The sequence below is a fragment of the Serinus canaria genome, chromosome 10 (genome assembly GCF_022539315.1).
Source record: "Serinus canaria isolate serCan28SL12 chromosome 10, serCan2020, whole genome shotgun sequence".
In the NCBI taxonomy this organism is placed as follows: Eukaryota; Metazoa; Chordata; class Aves; order Passeriformes; family Fringillidae; genus Serinus; species Serinus canaria.
Window position 1 is genome coordinate 6,844,798 of NC_066324.1, and position 21,617 is coordinate 6,866,414.

The 21,617-nt window shown below is 41.8% G+C and overlaps 1 protein-coding gene across 8 annotated transcripts in view; it reads left to right on the forward strand.

Annotated features, from left to right (window-relative positions):
- Positions 1 to 21,617, forward strand: part of AKAP13 (A-kinase anchoring protein 13) — a 208,409-nt gene that overhangs the window by 82,716 nt on the left and 104,076 nt on the right. For all 8 annotated transcript variants that reach the window (XM_050978263.1, XM_050978265.1, XM_050978266.1 and 5 more), the window contains exons 6-7: positions 2,980 to 3,276; positions 11,855 to 12,038. In XM_050978263.1, coding sequence (XP_050834220.1) covers positions 2,980 to 3,276; positions 11,855 to 12,038 — 481 coding nt within the window. The remainder of the gene's footprint in view (positions 1 to 2,979; positions 3,277 to 11,854; positions 12,039 to 21,617) is intronic.

Sequence of the window (21,617 nt, forward strand, 5' to 3'; positions counted from 1 at the left end):
ACAAGTTACTTAACCTCTTGAAAACAGATTTGGTTTTGCAGTGATAACTATCTACCTCCTGAGAGTGCCAGAAAGCTCAGCTCCCTTCTGGTCATGCTCTGAGACAGGGGCTGTAGAAGTTCAGGTATTAGTCCAGGCCATTGGATCTTTGATGTGGTGAGAAGTGTTGATGGCTCCCTGAGAAGGTTCCTGTACTGGGGACATGTTTGCTCTCACTGTTCCAGCAGCCATTTCAAAGCAGGGGGGCAGAGACCTCTTGAGCAATCTTTCTAGTATTGTCTGCTCTTGTTACATCCTGGCTCCCCTTTCATTTGAACTGCTTGCCAAAAGTCAAAACCTGTCCCATGTTCTTGCCCCCATGTCTGACATCTTCTCAGAAGTGAGGAAGCACAACATCAAAGCACTGCAAGCTGTTGCCCTTCTGAAGAACATTTCCTAGGGTTTAGCATGATGCTTGTTTGAACCTGTTAGATAAAAATGGATTGTCAGGTCTGTCACTTTCTCTTCTAGGCTGGATAGTCAATATCTGGGGAAGTTTCAGTAGAATCCTTGCTGGCCACAGGTCAGGACCTGGTCTTTTTATCACCTTCCCTTGTGTTGCATTTTGCAGCTGGTGTTTAACACAGACTCCATCCCAGGGAACTTTGTATGCATCCGTGATGTGCTGCTTTAAGGAGACCACACATCTTGACAGAGGTTCCTGTAGTTGTTGTCTCGATGGAGGAGCCTTTGCTGTCCCACAGCAGAGTTGTTTGGCATTGTGACAAGGAAGTGACTGTCCCAAATGGTTTCTCTGTAGCTTCTCGTGGGCCATTTTGGCTTGCTGCTTCAATCCTGAAAGTCTGCTGGCAGAGTAGTTGTATTCTAGGTTATTCTGCAGATGGGATTCTTATGGGAATAGGCAGAAAATATTTTTTGAAAATTGAATAAAAGGTTTAGCTGTCCTCATGCTATTAAGAAAGCTTTAACTGTGTTTGTTTCTTTTAAACTCTGCATTCTAGCAACCTTCCACTGCTCTCTCTGCTTTAGGGAGAGCCCAGCTTGCAGGATTTGAGTCATCTCCTGTAGGCTGGCACAGTCCCCTCACAGTATGCATGGAGATCACTGCTTTTGTGGAGGCTGGAAACAAAATTAATGTCTTACCTGCTCTGTATTTGATGTCTTTAGGAAGATCAGCAAAGCAAGAAGGTGTAGGGGGAGGCATGTACAGTTCTAAATAACCTTAAAGGCAAGTTCCCTCAAAGTTGTATCATCCTCCCCACTCCTCCCTTGAGCATTTGGAGCCTTTAGTGTCAGGATGAGCAGAATCTGTGAATGGGCTCCATGTGGGCAGCAGAGTACTAATACAGTAATGGATTAGAATGCACATGCAGTATTTTCAAGGGCAGTAGAAGTTCTTCCTACCCCTATTCTTCAAAACAACAGAACTAAAATCTACTCCTTCAGCTTTCATATCATCCTCTTGCTAATCAGTATCTGGTGCTGGAAGGAAAGAAGTTTTCTCAGTTTTCTCACCTTTCTCACCTTTCAGCTTCAGAGCATCCTGGTTGTATTGAGCATTTGCAGCAACATCCCTGTGTGTTTTCCTCCCTTTCTCCACTTGCCTTTGATACCTTTCCAGCTGCATTCGCTCTCCTTAGGAAACCGCAGCCTCATCTCTGACAATTTTGGTGTTACCCGCAGTGTCCTAATAGCAGTTTTGACCTTTCAATTAACTTCAGGATTGCCTCTTTCACTAGACAAAATCTGTACAGATGCCAGAAGCCTCAGAACAGATTTGTGAGTTTGCCTGAAAGACCATGAAGATTAGGGACATATTTTCCCTTTTGTCAGGGAAATCAACAGCAAAAGGCTCCAACAGAAGAAGGAAACTTTCCCACAAATAGGGGCTTAAATTGAATTTTCAAGCCTTTAAAAATAAATCGTCATTTTGTATTTAATTAATCAGGGTTTCATGAATGTGGTAGTATTCTGAGGTCATGGGCAAAAAAAGCTTTTCCAGTAATTAGTGCAGGGTCCATGCTGTTCTGGCAAAAACAGCCATGACGTCAGTCTAAGGCTGGAGCAAGAAACTGTACCACACAGTGAACTTGAAACACACAAACCTTCTTATTGAAGGGGCATGTCTGACAGCTACAAGTTCTGGTTGTGTTGGACACATAGTGTATTTTTCCTTTTAAAATTCCCAGAAGATGTTTGGTTTGGTTTGCTGTTGGGCTTTTTTTTCCCCTCAAGTTTCTGAGTCAATGAAATTGCTGCCATGCCTCCTTTCTCCTGTTTCCCTGCTCTAAATAAATAATGAAATTACCAGACTTCCAACCCTCTTGTTTTGTAAATATGGAAAGTGGCCATTTCCATGTTTTTATTTAGCAGAAGCAGCTTAGTTTTTAGTTTTGTTGTGTGAACCGGAATGCAAGGGGCAGGTGCAGCAGTGAGCACACACAGGGCATGCCCAGGCAGGTCATGCTGTTGTAGTCATGTAGACTTTTGTTTTAGGTGAAATTTCAATGTTTTCAGTGCAAGCCAAGTACTGTGACAGCATTTGGAGTATGTAGTTTTGCAGCACTCAGATTCTATTTTCTGATGAGTTACTGGAGTCGTGGAACTGCAAAAGGAAAGTTTGTCCATATAACCTGGTGTTAGGTATGTTAGCAAAATCTTTTGCTTAAATTACTTAAAACTCTTGAGATTGCTTGTTGCTGTATGTAAATAGCCTGGGTGGCTTATAGTTCTTGGCTTATACTGGGACAGAGAAGAATTATACATCTTTTCTTTCTAAAATCTATAAGGAATATCTCTGATGATACATGTAAATTCCAAAGACAACGTTACATTAGAGTTGTGATCGTCAATAACTTGGTCTTATTTGATTCAATGCAAAGAGTGTGTGAGTGTCAAAGGAATTGCTCAGTTGTGTTTCCTCTGCCCATGCCATTTTTCTTTTGTTTTTTACCATTTGTCTGAATTTTTGCTTTGCAGGCCATGACTGCTGTGAGACAGTGAAGGTGGCACTTTGTGCCTCTAGAGAAGGTCACCCCGTTCTGGTTGTGGCAGAGGAGACTTTCCAGTTTGTCCAGGACGAAGCCTACGATGCTGCCCAGTTTCTGGCCACATGTGCTGGCAACCAGCAGGCGCTGAATTTCACACGGTTCTTGGACAGGTCAAGGCCACCTGCTGCAGACGTGGACTTCTTGGATGAGAAAGTGGCCTTGGCATTTCGACACCTGAAGCTGCCGGCAGAATGGAACGTGCTGGGAGCAGACCAGTCCCTGAGCGGTGAGGATTGTTTGCAGGTTGGGTGGGAAGTAAAAAGCTTGGGAGAAAGGGTTCCCTGCCTTGGCAACCTGCCATGTACCTTCCAAAGGGTGTGGTGGTGGCCTCTGTGCTCAGAGATGGGATGTGATGTCCATCCACATCCCATACCTTGCTCTTCAGCCTCCTTAAAATATATACGGTATATAAAATACACATTACATACATATATATATATATATAAAGATATAATTTTATATAAAATATATAATATAGATTATATATATTATTTATATGTTATATAATATATAAAATACATATATACACATACACACACACACACACATATATATATATATATAATTGTAACTCGTTATTTCTGCTGCTCTTCTCTTATGAAATAGCACAAGCTGACAATCAGTATTTTCACATATAGCCTGAAAATCTTTTTTTTTCTGTGTGTAACAATGGTATGTGTATCAGCATAGTGCTGTATGCTGATAGAACCCTGTGTGCAGAATATCTGATGCTCCTGGAAGTATCCTTGTGCCAGAAATTTGGCATGTGTAGTAAATGTTGGTTTTATAGCAGAGGTGCAAAATGACTGTGACATAAAAACTTCATGTGATTTTTCTTGGAGAACTTGAGGCTCTGGCCCTGAGGGTTTATATCACATCCCTGGTTGAACACAGGATGGGTTAACACTGCAGTTCCCCAAAATAAGCCAGGACAATTTTACAAATAAAAGAAGGGAAGGGTGGGAAAACTTGACCCTTAACCACAGCAGTGAAGGCTACTGAGAGCTTAAAAATAAATCCCAAGGCTGGACCAAAGTCTCTGGTAGCTGCTGAAGCAGAAGTGCTGAGGTGTTCAGAGTGCTGTGGTATGTCTGTGTCCTTGGAGTTCTGCCTCTTTTGTCACAAGGGGGTAAAAGGAAACACGCATGGGACCAGGAGACTAGTTCCAGTATGTACAAATCCTTGCTGTAAATTTCCAGGGCATTTTGGCAAACAGTTTCACTTCAGGAATGTGACTGTGAGGCATCTGTTATCTTTTATAAGATGCAGTGGCACAAACACTTGAATAGGGCTGGGATGTCACTTGCTCAGTTCTGCTCACTGCAACAGAGTTTTCCACAGGAATCTTTGCTCCTTTATTTTTCTCCAACTTGCTGACTGCTTTTGTAAAGCTCAGTACAAGGACAGACAATTCCCTTGTTAGCAGACATTAAAATATTTGATCATATGTAATGGCTCCTTGATAGAAATTCAGCAGTTGTCATACATTTACAAGGAGATAACACTTCTTTTTCCTTTGTGTGGAAGTGATTGATGTTTCCTTCTGCATTTGAAAAGTGTTGTGTTAATGCAGACATTTCTGGTTTAAGTGATATAAATATGGTCACAGTGATCTTAACAAAAACTCTGAAACTCTGAATTGTTGGTGATTTTGCAGGAAGGCTGAGATCTCGGTTTTTTGGTTTTTTTTTTTTTTTTGCATTTGATTATTTTTTGGAAAACCAGCACTTAGGGAAATCAGGCCATAGGATTTACACTGATTTGCTCAGTTTGATTTTGTGTCTGGAAGTTGTGGTTATGCAGGACTCTGTATGTTAATGGAGTTGTGGAGCATCCACAGTGAGAAGGGGGAGCTCTGTAGTGCCAAATTCTTTAACTCTTGAGTGTTTTGGCATCTTGTGGTGAGGTGTGCATAGATAGAAGTGAATAAATATAATGTCACAAAGTGCCAATTTAATTCAAGAATATTAGTGCTGTAAAATATGTTCCTTTTTGTTAGAGGCAGAGTTATCTGGTAGTTTTTTTTTGCAGGGAGATATTTACACATAGGGAATTTGGGGGAATTTTTGAGATTGTGACAGGTAGGATTTGCATACAGAAGCATCCTTTTGGTCATGAAACTCTGTGGGATTGAAGAGATGTCCCTGGTTTATGTTGGAGTGCTGGATTAGAAAAACCTCAGTGCTAAAATATAGCACCCTTATAGTGGTGCTTGTGTGTTAGTTTGTGTGTGGGAGAGAGAAGAGCACTGCAAAGATTGCACTGTAGGAGTCTTTGAACAATTAGAGACATTCTGGGCAGTGCCTGCAGTGGGACACCCTGTCCTGTGCTGCTTCCCTACCTATGAACAGCTACTGCAATTCATGCTTCACATTTCCCTAAATGTCAGCCCCAGATAACTTCAAATAACCTTCTCGAAGGAGAAAATACTATAGAAATGAGAACAAAAGGAAATGTCAGATCCCTTCTTGAAAGATGTTTAGCACTGCCTCTGAGCTGGCACGTCTCTATGGGCTCTTGTGGGCTGGAAACAAAACCCTGCTGTTCAGCAAAACCTCTGAAGGCAGGAGCAAGCCGGGAGCCTCCGCCAGCCCCCCGAGTGCCACAGCCTGATGGGGAACTGCTGCTCAGAGGAGGCTGCTGTTGTCAAATACACTCAAAGGTCAATTTTCAAAGGCCTGAAGTAGAAATCCAGCTTTTGCAAAAGTTAGGAAGTAATGGCTTTCTGCAGGCAGAAGCTGGGTACAAGATCTACAACTGGGCACAGCTCCAGGCTGAATTTTGAGGAGGGGGTGGCTTTTTGTGGAGGCTTCTCCCTGCTTTTGCCTGCAGCCAGCCCTGGCCAGACTTGGAGCAGAGGGCAGGGAGTTCACTGCTGTCACCCTAGAGGGCAGAGAGGCTGCTGGAATTTTCACCCACCTCAGTCTCCTGAGCTGTTGAACTTATCTGCTGTGTCACTAAACAGACACAGCTGCAGAACTGGGGATGGGAGCATTCTCTTGCTGGGACTGGCAGAGGGTACTCAGCATTTGGTGGGATGAACTGGGAGGCAGAGGAGAGCCTGGGACAGTGTATGCCTGGGGAAGAGCACAGACCCTGAGACACAGCAGTGCTGTGGCACTGAGGCACACCAGGCATACACTGTCCCTCCATAGCAAGCAGTTCCTGGGCCCTGCTCTTAGTTATCTGTCTATCTGTATGAGCTCCAATGGCATCCACAACTTCAGAATATCCATAATTAAGGATTAGTCTTGTTACTGTGGTATTCCAAACACAGCATTTCTTTCAGGTGCCATATAATCATGTCTGTCTTAATAATTATAAGTGCACTATAACTTTCTAAAGAACATAGTTGTTAGTGCTGTCAAAAGTGGGGCTATTTACTGTTCTCAGTGGCATTTAAAGGCAGCTGTTTAAATGGAACAGATTGTTACACTTTATGTCTAGAAATCAAAATTTAATATGTATCTTGAGGATGTATGCAATGTAAATACAGGACTGGGATGTTCTATTTTAAATTACTGAAGAGAAAATAAGCTAACTAGAAAACCACAACTGAATATTTTGAGGTATGAGTAATGATTATGGCTTGTTAATGTTGCAGTGGGGTAGAAAAAAGGAGAAAAAAATTGGGGAGGATCTGAGACTCAGGTATGAAAAGCTTAGAGGACTTGATTGTATCACTAGTAAACAGATAACTTTCAAAATAACTTGGAAGTAATATTCTGACAAAACCTTTGAGGAAACACTCTTTCCATTTTGCTTATTAAAAGTGAGTGGTGAAACCCAGAGCTGTGGTTGATTTCTGGTTGTGTGAGCTTTCTGAGGTAGTGCTTTAGGAGCTGGTTGATGTTGGCAGAGGGTTGCTGTGATCACCATGGTATGGAGCAATTCCCCTGGGAGTGTAAGGACTGCCGTGAGATAGTGAGCCAGGTTTTCAAGGAGATAACCAAGAGACCATCAGATTAGATAGAACACTTAACTGATTGCAGTTACTGATGTGTTGAATATGTAGAGCTTCCCAGAAGTGCTCTGGGATGGTCCTTCGATAAGAGCTGTTTGGGAAATTAAACTCCATGACCTCACCAGGTGGGGGTGGGTACAGAGGGAGACTCTCTGCCCTGGTTTGAAATAGCCTGAATTTATTAGGATTATGGGTTTAATAGCTTCATGTACAAAACCAGTAGGATTTCAATGTACAGGACAATGTGATTGTCACCAGGAATACAGATCATGAACTGGGGGTGTTGTTTACATGAAAGGAGAATGTCTGAAGGGAGAAAGTCACCAAAAAATCCATCCTATTTTAAACAAAAAATGCTAAAAACCTTTTAAAAACTTTCAGAATTTTTCTTTCAGAAAACCTTCCAAACTTTCAGACTAGTGCCTAGTCTTTTTTCCCTTGAGAGGATGCTAAAGTTATGCTACTGATGATGTATTTCAGACGTGAAGCTTTAATCTGTTCATCTGCTGCACTCTTGTTATAGTTTCTCTTGGAACCCTTTCAATGTAATAGTTACAGGTGTTCTTTTGGTTGGGTTTCATATCCTTTCTAGTCTGCTGCTCAGCTTCTGTGCTCTCTGATAAAGGATGGTCTGGTATAAATCAACGTGATCTGTTCAGTGCCAACAGCACAAAGTGCTCTGTTCAGCAGCAGTCCTTGATAAGATGTAAAGAGTCTTTTCCATACCTAAATTTAGTGCCCTCTGCAGTGGAAAATGTGAAACAGAAAGCAATTCTTGTTCAGACAGCCTCAGAAATGTGCTGCTCAAGACTGAGATGTACCGTTTAGTCTGTGGCTGAGAAATTGTTGGCATGGCAGTGTTCCTTTTTCCTTTGATATTAGTGAGAATGGGAACATAGAGATGTTTTGGTGTGCTTTGAAAAATTTCTTGTTTATCGGATTAAGAAAGAAATTACCCACACATCTTTTTATTAACTGAGCTCATAACTCCAAACACAACATCTTTGCCTTGACCCTTCTGCAGGGCAGTTGTCTCCTGGAGCCTTCCCCTAGGACCTCAGTGTGAGGTGGCAGCTTAGTTCTGGGATTCTTTACCCTTACTTCTCTAGGATTGATCTGAGCAGTGAGAACATTTCCAGCAGAAAGCAAGATTTAGAGGCCAGATGTGATGGTAGATTTCCGAATTGTTGAGTGTGTTTGAGTTTGGGTGAGAACCAAGGAAAGGTCATGAGCACAGGAAGACAGAGCAATGCTACCCCATTCCATGGCTGGCTCATGAGATGTCTCAGGGCATGGAGGATAAACTGAGCGTTAGGTGTAGGTTACTCTATCTGGAAAGTTGTTTTTAAAAAGGAACAGTAGTTTTTGGGTTTTCTTGTTATTTAATCAGGTTTAAAATTAGAGTTTTTACTTAGTGTTCTTGGACATGTCATACCCGAAGTTGGGGTTTTTTTACCTTCAATGCTTATTTGTTTTGTGCTAATAGCATCTTAAACCTTAATCTTTTACTATTAGCAAAGTACATATGACAAGTCCTCTATGGAAATTTGGTCCTCAGTTGAGCAGATAAACTGTCTATTCATGCATCACAGCAGAAAACAATTACACAAAAATAATATATTCATAGTCTTGTGTTTTGCCAGCTGGACTAGAGTACCCTGCCATTATGGGGCAATAATCATATGTTTCAACTCTTGCCTATTACTAGGAAACAAGAAAGGAACAAAACAATCTTGGCCTTTTCAGTATCGTGTGTCTTGTATTTCCACAATTTCCTAATTACCAGAGGCTTCTTGTTGACATTCAAGCGACAGCCATTTTAAGACAAGGAGCTCTTGCTTGGTATGTGGTAGGAGAAGGGGCTCTGGCTTTTGCATGTTCAAGCTTTTGATATTCTTTCATGTGTGGGACATTTTGCAGCATGACAAGATCATAAAATCATTTCCTGGATTTCCAACATTTTGTGTGACAAACTTCATCCCTTCAAAGATAGGAAGTCTGAAGGGATCTGTCTGTCTTCCCCCTCTTCATCCAGCAAAATGTCCATACTTGATGCAGACCAGCTCTTGTCTAGTTTTGAGCAACACCAGACACCAACAGATGTATTATCATTATATATTAGTAGTTAATCCAGCTCACAGATGGCACATGCCTTTTTAACTGTCACCATGCAAGTTTTGCACACTCCAGAACCTTCCAAAGCCATTGCCTGGGGCCCCTGCAGTTGTTGGATGTACAGCACTTTGTCTCTTCCCTGCCATCATCTGTGCCCATCTGTTAGGGTGGCCTCATGCCAGTTCTGTGTCAGGCAGAGCCTTCCAAAAGTGGATGGTGAGCCTGTGTGTTTAATATGCTCTGGTGGCAACATGCCACCTCTTCTTGTACAGATCCTGTGTGCACACTGTCACTGCCCAAAGGCATCAGGGCAGTGCCACGTTCACCTCAGCTGTGTTTGCAGACACCTCCAGCCGCACTCTGGAACTGCCCTGTCCACTGATTCAGGGGTAGGGGAGATTGTTCCAATAGAGCAGGAAGGATTTCTCAGAACGTGCAGTCATATCAGCAGATTGGGACAATTGGGGAGGTATTGTGACAACTGAGAAGGGCCATTTCATCTTTGGGCACATGAGACAGGGAGAAGGACTCATTTGGCTCAGGGACAAGAGGAATATCTGCCTGCACCTTGCAGAACTTGCGGTTGGCAGTGTGTATTTAGTAGTGAACCATGAGCTGGTGAGCAGAAGATGCTTTTCCCTATTGGTAATGCTCAACTGCAGAAGGAGGAAGCATTTTGGTCCAGGGATCTGTGCTTATGCTTTGCAGGTCAGCACTGCTCATCTCTGGGGCAAGACTGTCCATTCTAGGAAGGAAGATGACTTTCCCTTTCAGCAAAGCAGCCATAACAGGAGATCACATGCGAGAACAGAACGTGGTCAGACCAGTGCAACACATTCTTTATTTGGATGGCAGTTGTTTGCTCTGACAGAAGTGCTTTTGTGCCTCTTGCATCTCTGTAGGAAGAATTGCACCACAGTAACTATGTTGGCTCTGCCACTCAGTGTACAGGTAGTGTGGGAGCTTTGTGCAGGTACAAGTTCTTTGAGTAAAACATTGGGCATTTCCTTAGGTCTGGAATGCAAAGTCATACCTGTATCTACATTTTGCAGCCTCATCAGTACCCTTTCTTTGTGTCTGTCTGTATACTCTGTTGTTTTTCATTTTACTTTAAATCTAGGGCTGCAACCTAGATTAACCTCCATGTTGTGCTATTTCTAAATCATTACGTTCTGTATAATTTAATACCCCAATCCTTGTCATTCCTTAGCCAAAGGCTGAGAATTTGTCTCTGGGAGAGCTCAGCCATTCCCTTTCCTCTGATCAGCTGGAACCTCCATTCAGACACACTCGTGTATTCAGGGCAGCTCGGTTTTGCTTTACGGTAATCAAGAGGAGGTTAGGGGGAAGACTTGGTTTGTAGCCCAGAGACCTAATTTGGAGTCATTCAGAAGAGAAATGGTGCCAGAAAGCCTTTGGTTCTTGCATACAGATTAGTTCTTCAGAATTGGATCCAAAAAGTTGTGAAAAATTGTGTGTGAGGCAGTGGAGAACTGCCTGTTTCTGCTTTGTTTTGTTTTTCACCGAAGGTCTTAATGATGTCCCTAAAGTGAGTAAATAAGCAAGAAAAACAGCAGCACTTTGAAGAAGTGGCTTCTCTTGGGGCACACTTCTTAAAGAAAAAAACACAAAATTAAATCCTAAAGCCATTATGTGAATGCATTTTAAAACCTGTTGTATAGATTTGGCTGGAACCCAAATTAATAACCTAATAAATCATTCCTGTGATATTAAAGGGTTTATATGAAGCATGCTCATTGGCATGGCATTCTGAGATCTAGTTGGTGCTTTTTTGTTGTTGCTGTCAGTCAATACTGAAATCCTTTGTTAATTAAAAGAACAAATTTTTATTTCTTGCAGTTTTTTTAACCCAAATGCTTTTGCCTTTCATACAGAAATAACAAGCTTTGATCTGCAAATACTGGATTTCAGCAGTGCATCTGGAGCTCATTTCTGGTTAAAGCTTTTCAGAACATTATTCTAGGGCTGCAGCTTTTAGAGTATAGGGATATTTTTCTGAGATGAAAGCTCAGACTCTAGAGTCACTTTTACCAAATTAGAAGGTCACAGTTATTAAATACAAAAAGCAGCAGTGGAGATTGGTAGTTTATAAATGCTGCTACTCAGAATGACAGAGCTACTGTACTAAGCTGAGAAAAGCAGACTAAGCTGGTCTGAGGCATAATCAAAGCAGGAAAGAAAACCCTTGCTTTTCTTTTTTATCCATATAAGTTTTTAAACAGTTGTATTCTAGAACTGCTTTGGATATGTGCGTCAAATGTATTTTTTTCCTTCTTCTTCATGCCTTGGGATAAATCAGCGTCCCATTAGGTAACAAAAGTTGTCCGTCCCTAAAACCTGGTCCTTGTTGTCTGTTTGGACATCCAGGAAAAACCACCTGACCACACTTCTGTTTGGGTATGCTGGAGCTTGGTGGTGGCTGTGGCTGTTCAGGAAGTGGTGGGGTTTTCACATTGTCTTCTGTGGTCAATCTCAGCATGAGAGGTCCTAAGCACTTCCAGCCCCACCAAACCATGTCCCTCACTTTACTACTGGTGTCTCCTTCATATTGGCAACCAGGCTGTTTTTCCAGGTGCTGCAGGTTCCTTCAGGCTGTCAGCTCCATGCCAGCCGCTGCGTGGTGGAGCTGGGATGTGGGGATATGACATTTCCCCAAACCCACAAGCCTACGAATTCCCATTTCTTTCTTTTCCTCCCTTCCCAGAGAACATCCCTCGGGAGACGCTGATGCATTTTGCGGTGAGGCTGGGTCTGCTGCGGCTGACGTGGTTCCTGCTCCAGCAGCCAGGTGGAAGAGGAGCTCTCAGCATCCACAACAACGAAGGGGCAACACCTGTCAGCTTGGCCTTGGAGAGGGGCTACCAGAAGCTGCACCAGCTTTTGACAGAGTAAGGATGATTTGGTGGTTCCTCTGCTGGTTTTTCCTTCTCTACCATGCTTGGCTTTGCTGTACATGATCACTCAGTGGTGTCTGAGTGCTATGTTCCATCCTTAAAGACAGTTTTGGTTTAATTTTGCTTTTACCGTTCTTCTAGCAGCAGTGGGGACAGTCCTGAGGGTTTAGGGGAAATACAATAATTTTTTTTTTTGGGGGGGGGTTCTTGTTGCTCAATATTCTGCTTCCAGCTCTCTTGTAAAGTCCAAAGTGAGTCACTGTAATATTGACTAATTAGTACAAATCTTATGCAAACACAAATGGAAAAGCTTTTCTTCAAGCAAGCACAACTGCCCAAAAGAGGGGAGCTAACAGGCATTGTGGTGGTAGTGGACTGTTGTGTTCTCACATTTTAGAGAGGCAGTTTTTTAGTTAAATGAAATAGTGATCATCATATTGAAATAAGGCAGCATCTTGAGATGAATAGGCATTTTACTGGTGTAGGTTAAAAAAAATAAGCTAAGAGTTAATGCAAATATTTAAAGGAAAGCAGAATATTTAACAGAAACAGGTCTGTTGTAAATGGTCTTGAGAAAAAGCCAGGTCTTACAACATATAGCAAGTAACTAGTGGCATGAGCATTTATTGCACTGCTTTACAAGGAATCCTTTGGAAGATGGCAAGTTAGTTTCGAGCAGCAAATGTTTGGAGATTTAGCTTTAATAGCTGAGGCTAATAAAGACAAAGGGCTTAAAAAAATCTCAAGAGTGTTGTTTGTATAGGAGAAAAGATTTAGTCTCTGTGTGTGTTATTCTGATGCCTGGTTCTCTTAAGCTTTGTTATAAACTTTGTCTTTCTGAATTGATTTCTGAGATACTTGGAGTTTATGTTGAATGACCCAATGTCATGTTTAGGAGTCTGCTGTGTTGTCCACATTATCACGCAATGTTCCCTGTTAAACACTGTAAATTATTCTGCTTTCTGTAGTTGTTGGGTGCAGTGTTTTGGGGCAGAAAATGTGATCTGTATTGCTGGATTGCATTTAAGTTTTATCCTTAAATTCAGGCAGCCACTAGGAAAGCGAGGGTGAAGGAGAAGTTGCGGGGTAGGATGGGACCTATACCCAAATACCTTCTCCTGCCACCCTTGTTGGCATCAATACAGAAAGGGTGACAGAGTTACATTATTCTCCATCAAGGTCAATCATACTGTGAAAACACAACTGTCTTGCAGGCTACATTGTAAAAATGGGATGTGCAAATTCATCCTGTAACTGCTTCAAGGTTCTCCAAGGTGAGGCTAACCACATTAACAGGCTTTACATACTGTCAGGAAGCTTAAGCTGGCCAAAACTTGATTATAGACCTCACAGCAAATATTGCAACCCTAATGCGAGTAGAGCTGGTAATTTAAATAAAAATGGGAAGTAAACAAAATTATTACAACAGCTATTCATGTATTTGGTGAAGTTTTTCACAACTGGCCCCAGTTTTGGAATAGCAGTTCTCATTCAGTGAAATGAAAAGAGGACTGTGATTCCATGACATTGTCCTGTGTCATTGGCTTTAAGGAATGCTGCTGGCCCAATCCATGGAATTTCTCTGATGATCTTTGCAGTTTGTCTTTGAAAATAAGACACAAGCAACTGCAGACCATCAAGGTCCCAATTCCTATTCTTCTTGGTATATCCTTAAATGTTCTTTGTGATTTGTTTTCCTCTTGGACTGCTGTGGGGAAATACAATGTAAGAACATCTGATAGCCATGCCACAAGTCCCGTGATTTTGAGAGTTCTTCTGTTCTATGAAGCCTGACAAACAAAAAAAATCACTGCTGGGGAATCAGGGTGTGCCCATTTTTTCATCATCACCCTCCCGTGGGGAAGGGCTGTGGCCACCCCCATGTCACTGCTCCAGTCAGTCCCAAGGTCACATCACGATGCTCCACCACCATCCCACCCACTGAGAAAGGGGACCAGGTTTTCCAGTGTCCATGGATTTCTATCATGCTGAGCATTTTCTGCAATAAGATAGGATCAAGACTTGAAAATCCCTATTGGGAGGAGAAATACTGAGCTTCAAAACACAGAAAATTCCGTGAAGAGAGTGAGTGTCATTTATGTGCTGTCAAAACACAAAGGACACTGTACAACCTCCTTTCTGCACTCTCCCTATGCTCACACTGTATAATCCATGCTCACAAATTTGGCACACAGCTCGTCCCACTCAGCAAAACACAGAGCAGCAGCGCATGTTAGTGAGGGCCCCTACAAAGAAGTCATTATTTTTACAAGTAATTAAACTGCACTGTGCCAAATAAATTAATGCAGTGTGTTTTGTGATGCATTATCCTTGGGGGGAATTTATTGTTCTCTTGTTTGCTAATTTGCAGGATCCTCCATTTTACAATGATTCTCCCAGCCAGCATTGGGAAGGGGTGAAATTTTGCCATAATTAGGATACAGTCATTAAAGAGCAGACATAAAACCTTCTCCGTTGTTGTTTTGCCTTGGTTTGTCTGCAAAGTATCTTGATTCAGCTGCAGTGTAAATATTTTTCTCAAAAAGTAATTTCACTGGTGACATTTTGAATTTCTGTTTATCTGATGAACTTTCCCTTCTCAGCTTTTGCAGTATTTAATGTAAAATAAAAAAAAAATAAAAAAAGAAAAAAGCTTTGTATGTAAGCTTTCCATCCCTGGAAGTATTCTGCTCTGTGGTGTGCACTGGCTTTTCATCCTCAGACAGGAAAGGTGCATGGCTGGTTCTTTTGGGACCCAAACAAGGAGCTGTCACAGAGCCTGTGTAGGTCACTAGGGATCAAGAGTCAATAGCAGCATTCATTAATAAATGTTCACATAAGCAAAAAAATATTCATTATCAATAAATATCCATTCGTTGTGTATCATTCCTGAGCAGACTTGTTTTATCTCCAAGATGAAAACTGTGCAGTAAACAGTGTCCTGTAGTGCAAATGGAATAGGATAGTGCAGAAGTGCAGTAGTTTTATAGGGGTAAAATATATATAAAGATTTATCTGTAAAGATAACTTTGGAAATGGCACAGTTTGCAAAGCCTTTGAGTTTCAGCTAATTCCAGAGTGAATATCTATGGCTGGAGCCTGTTTCTCTCCACTGTTGGAGCTGGGTGATGCTGACTGCAGGGTGCTGGCTCTGGAGAGGCAGCACAGTTATTAAACAGGCTGGTGGAACTCCCTGAGTAACTGGACAGCTGCAGAGTGCAGGAGTTGGTGTTTCCCAGTGCATCAGGGCAGTAACACAATCCCCTGCCAGCTCCATGTTCTGCAGGGCTCTTACAGCAGTGGGGAAAATGGCTTCAAGGCACTGGGAGTGTGTGGGATTGCAGAGAGGTTGGAAGTGCTCTTCGTAAAACATAATACAAACACTGATCTGGTTGCTGATTTTATTTCTGTCCAGTAACACTTCTTTCCCCAGCAAAGCTAAATGCTTGTAGTTTCTTCACAGCTGAGAGTGATTTATGTCCTCTGAAAAAGGGAAGCAAGGCAAAAATAAAGCCCATTTTTAAAAAAAAATTAAAATTGCATTTTTCTAATCCCTGCAAAGAGTTGCAACAGTTTCTGAGGTTTTTACTGTAAACTTCTTTTACTTTTGCTGGTTTCTCTGCTTTTTGCTTTAAAGTGTTTCTGCACAGCTCTAGGATTGCTCTTCCTTTCAGATTTCCTGGTATCAGTCAGGAGTCTCAATCTGTGAAACTGTAAATTAGTACAAGTCTGTATTTCCAAAGTTAAAATGATTTAATTAACACACATGAGGAATAACTCACTGGTAGCAGAAGGGTTTTGTGAATGTTTTTCAATCCATGATTATCACTTGCTATTGTTCTGATTTTACATAAGTAATTGGTGAAGTCTGGGCTGTAATCTCCATGGTGCCTCTCAAATAAGGATGCTTTTTCAGTGACTTTACTTTTATAGCTAAATACACTTTTCTGCTTTTCTGAGCCAGAGCTGCAAGAGGATTTGCCTTGCATGTCTTTTTTTTTTTTTTTTCCACTCCAATCTAGCAGGGTCTTTAAGCAAGATTTTAATTTCAGAAATACCCAGTTTATATTCAGTACAGTGTTTAGGCATGATCTTAAAATCAGTCACATGATATACATATATTTTATTTCTGGCTAAGCAGATATCAGGGGCTGTAAGGTTTATTGAATTACTGCTGATGTTTCTCCATCTGTTCTTCCACTCCAAACCAAGCAACAAATCCATTTGATTGCTATTTGGGGAGCTGGGTTGGAGACATGGCTTGCTGTGGTGTGGCAGGAGAACAGTTGACTTTGTATCTACCAGTGATGGCACAAGATTAGTGTGTTAAGAGGGATTAAGAAATGTTAGAAGGGCACTGGAAGAGGACTCAGATAAGAGTGTGCTGAGGAGATGCTGTTTAGCTACAGACAGTAATCTGTGTGGGAGGGCCAGTGTTCTGCAGGGTCTAGTTTTGTGCCTGTAGGATTTTCAGTTGAAACACCATCATTTAATAGCTTTAAAATCATGATTAGAAAGATGTTGAGGTGCTGTGGGTTTTTTCTGGCCACAGCAGAGGAACAGACTGGGAGTAGGAGGATGGGGCAACCAGGTGTAAATGTGGTGGAGCTGGAAGGGTTTGTGTTTCTCTCTTCCACCTACTCACCACACATCAGGCTCCGACTTTTACTGACTTGCTTGTGTGTTCCCACATCCCTGTGAAGACTTTTCATTCTTTGGCTCCCTCCTTTCCTTTGTTTTGTATGTAACCACCTCTGAATACAGAAGAGAGAGGAGGCTTAGTCCATGTAATAGAAACAGCTTTTTAATATTTCTGTATTCCCACTTGGAAATTTTAGTCCTGGGAAATCATGGAAACAGACCTGTGAGGATGAGAAAGAAGAGATTTAGAAGAGATTTGAGAATATTTACCAAGATATAAGAAGAAATTATTTTATTTCCCCCAGCAATCCTGATCTGGAAGTGTTCCCAAAAGTTATAGGGGCCATAAGTGCTGGACAGCCTTGTATGGTTGGTAAGTGATTATGCGAGACCAACTCTGTTTCAGGATAAATTTAGAAAATGCAGATAAGTGGTTTCCCAGAACTGCTGGGTTTTTGGCCTCAGGCATGGGCTGGCTGGATAGCCAGTTAGGATGCTCATATTTAGTCTCTGGAGCAGATTTGCTCCAAGCAGTGACATTCGTGGTCGGGTTAGACTTTGAACAGATGATTGTAGAAGAAATCTTTTTAATCTGCTGTGTCAGAGGCAGCCAAAAGGCATGGCTTCTTCTCAGAGGTGTGTTGCAGAGCCAGTGATCGTGCTTGCAGCATTTGGAGATGTTTTGCAGAGACAACTCTTCCATACCATTTGTCCTGATCTGAGGTGCTGTTTTTAGCTGTAAACACTGCTTGCTGAAGTATTCTCTATTATGGTGCTTTTTAAATTTAAAATGCAACAAATGGCATCTGTTTTCAGTCTTGAGTGTGTTTCATAGATTCACCTTAAATTCCCTTTGTTTACTGATGAGTCTCCAGGTGGACATTGTGTTCTGTGTTGGACCTGCAGCTCCACATCCTGAGCAGGGCATCCTTCTTGTTAAATAATGCTCTGAAAATAAAAGAAATGGAAAATGCATTTAATAACAGTTACTCTTATGGAATGCAGATTGTACTTTTTGGCAAATATAGTTGATAGGAGTTTGTAGCTGTATTTTTATACTTTTTAAAAGTATAGTTAACATTGGGGTCTAAGAAATGCTTGGGTTTAGGAGTACAGACCCCTTGTGTTTGGAAATACTGGACCTGTTCCCTTAGCATATGTGCATCTGCAAACAACTGTTGAAGGACCAGGCCACCTTTTCTCTCTATGATTTGCTGCTGGTATAGTGTGTTGATCAATGAGATATAAGCATATTTTGAATTGAGTTATTAAATATTTAATCTGATATTGAAGGGTAGGTTATGCAATCCTGAATTCAGTTTGGTGTCAGAACCCACAACTGCAGTTCATGTTTGTGCGAGGCACAGTAAGGGGTTGGTCATTATTTCTACATCCGATGAACTTTTAACTCTTTCTTTCAACATCAAAATTTTTCAAATTAGTGAGCATTATGTAGGTTTTTCTTATATGAGAAACATACTTTTTTCTACTTTCCTGGGGTATTTGGAACACTTGGAGACACCTGAGGTATGAATTCTGTATTTATTAAATATCATTCAAATTTGAAAATGTTTGATTTATTTTAACCCATTCTAGCACATGCTGGTTGCATGTGTTTTCTGGGTCTCATATACAATGCATATGGATGGTTATAAAAACGAGGAGGAGCAAGAAAGTGTTTGTCTGCAGTGGTGTTTTGTATATCACTGAAGATTGTGAATGCAAAATTGGTCATACAGATACAAAGCCTCCATTACCCCAGCACTTCTGCAAATAACACTGCAGTTCTGTTTGGTCAGATTTCTAAGATTGGTTTAAATGCTGGTAACTGCATTGAGTGTGGGTGCTGGGTTTTTCCAGGAGGGATTGTTGGCTTGATTTGAATTGCCTGTGCTGTGGGCATGGTGCAAAATCACCACCAATCCTACCCCTGTAGGCACCGTTCCTTGTTTATCCCAGATCACAGTCTGTCTGATCTGTATTTTCACTGTGATACCATAATAATATAATAAAAAGAATTAGAACTCAATTTAATTACATTTTTATTTACCTTACAGATAAGAGCAAATAAGTTATGGTCTTTTCCTAGCTTTTCATGCAACCATAATGGTACAGGCTTTGCTTAAATTTTTTAAAATAATTTTTTCCCTTTTTTTTCATTTTTTCTTTGCCACATGGATCTAGAGGCTGATGCTTTCAGAATAAACCCACAGCTGTTGTCAAGCTTTCAGTAAGATCCTAAGAGCTGGCAATGTTACTGAGCTTGTTTTGTTTCAGCTCAGAAATCTGGATGGGATATCCCCAGGAAATAACACCTTGAGTTCCCACACTGCTTTCCTCACCCTGTTGTGAAACTGTGGGATAGATCTCCCTCACCTGAAGTTTTGCTTAACTCACTGAAGCTTTTTCATTCATCTTCTGATCTCTTCCTCCCTTCTCTTTGTCTCCCTTGCAGCTCAAACTTTGTCTCTTGGTAGAGGAAAACACACCTGCTGCAAGCACCAGCACTTTGAATTTCAGACCCATGTTACTGAGCAGTTTCTGCAGCTTTTGAGGCCAGGCAGAGCTTTTGATCAGTTGGTGGTTTGTTGTTTTTTTGGGGTTTTTTTTGTTCTCCTTTTCTCACTTATCTTCCCTCTTCTTAAAAATCTCTCACCCGTATCTGCCGGAAGCCAGGAGCTGTGTGGTGTGGGCTTTCCTTTCCTTTTCCTGCCTGATCAGGAGAGATTCAGCACACGAGTACAGTGTAGCCCTGCTTTGAAAAGGGACAGTCTACTTGGGCAGTGCTGGAAGGTTTAAATAAAAACCACTTCCTACTTACTGTCCTGTCCCAGCTTGGATGGGGCTTGGAGCAACCTGGTCTAGCGGGAGGTGTCCATGCCCATGTTGGGATGATCCTTAAGATCCCTTCCCACCCAAACCATTCTGTGATTCTGTGATCTGTCATCTTGTCTTACATGCCAGATGGGCAGGAGGTCATCCTGTATTTTCAGCCATCTAATCAGCTCCCAGATGGAGCAGGATATGGCCTGAGAGTCTTTTGAAGTATTTTTGCTTCTCCTCTCTCTCTGTTTGAAATTTTCATCCTTCTCTAAGCCACCTTTCTGCAGATGAAGGGTGGGCTGGTAAATCTGTTCTTCATTTCAACCAAAAATTTCCCTTCTGGATTTGCCTTCATGGCAAAAGGCTGACTAGAGACGGAGGACTTCTTCCAGGCTTTTTCAGTGTGGCCCATGGCATGGTTATGCAGTGGGTAGAGCTAGTGCACACTATCAGCCTTCTCAGGCAGTCCTTGCTTTTTTAACCAAGATACTTTCTTCTGTGAAAGTTGAGCTTAGAAATGTTTCTTACAAAATGTTCAGTTCACTGGTATCTGTTACATATTTTGATGGGAAACTGTTGAAAAGGGACGATAAGAAAGATTTGACCCAGCATGGTTAAATCTCATAAGAAGACAGATTTCCGTTGTTTCTGGCAAAGCACAGCAAACTGGATTTTTGTGCTGAACAAAAGCAGATTTTCAAACTTCTTGAAGGCTGGAGTTTGTATACCTATTTTTGCTAATAAATCTTCAGTAAGTATTTGCATATCTGTTTTTATCTCCTAGTAGAGCAGCTTGGATATGCAAGCCTATACAACCACTACAAAAATTCCAAGTCTGGACAAAATAAGCATCTTTCACAGCCAGGAGGTACAAAATGCGTAACAGCAAAGCTTTTTTCCTGGAAGAAAGTGTGTTTTTATCATCTCTCAATAAAACCCAGGACTTGCAGTGAGACATGCAGGAAAGGCATGAACAGCGAAGCTCAGTGTATGCGGGCAGATGGGCAGGAGTGTCTTCCCAAATGGCCTTGGAAGAGATTGCCTGAACAACAGGAACAGTGGTGGGAAAATGAGTTAATGCTTGTGAATCCTCATTTGTCCTCTTTGCTTCAGACCATTAGTGCTGGGATGGAGCAGAGTATGAAAGGGATGGTTTGAAGGAGGCAGTAGATTGAACCATTCTCTATCTCACTGTTTAATTTTGTGTAATGAAGGTGAGTGCTATTAAAAATGAGAGCTTGGAGTTTGTACTTGGCTGAATGTGAGAAACTTCTTGCTTTCTCAAAAGGTTTAAAGCTTTTCATAAAGTGTAACACACACAGACTGGCAGCTTGAATTTGAAAAGAAACTGCTCTCTTTGTAAGCAGAAGTGACTGTTTGATCCATCTGGGCCGTGTGAAGGTTGCGGATTGCTGGAGGGGCGGACACACGTGCGGTGTTGCAGGGGACTCTGCCTGTCATCTTGCTCCAGATTGAGCCTTTTGAAGTTGCTGAGGGCCCTTTGAGGCTCAACAAGTCATGCAGGCAGCTTTGTGGGTGCTGACTGGGAGATGCCTGTGAGGGTCCTTGAAGCTGATGCGAAAGTGGAGCAAATTCATAGTGTGCTGTTCTTTAATCTGGCTGCTGTTGTCCCCGTGAGTGGGTGACTGTGGGCTTTGTGCTCACTGCCTTGTTGTACTCTGAGAGTGGTACAGTGGTTTGTCACACATGACAGCTGAAGAGAAAAACACTCCAGACAGAAATGTCTGTGTTTTCTTGATAAAGGAAGGTCATTTCTTTAGTTAGTTGTAATGGCTCAGTTGACTTCAGTGCCTCTGTGGGCTTAGACCAATCACCACCAGAAACTGGCTCCTTCCTTGTGTTTTCTGTGGAAATATTGATTCTGCTTAAATCAAGTGCAATTCTGCTGAAGTCAAGTCATGACTGAGATAAATGGTAGAAAATTATGAAAGCCATAGTAATCCTTTGTCTGAATTTCCTTGAAGATTTAACCCAAGATGAGTCACAGAAGGGGGTGGGTGGCTGCGCTGGAGCAGAGCAGGGGCAGCCATTGCCACCACCATTGCCTGCACAGGTTTCTCTGCCTCTGCTGAACCTTTTTACCGTTTC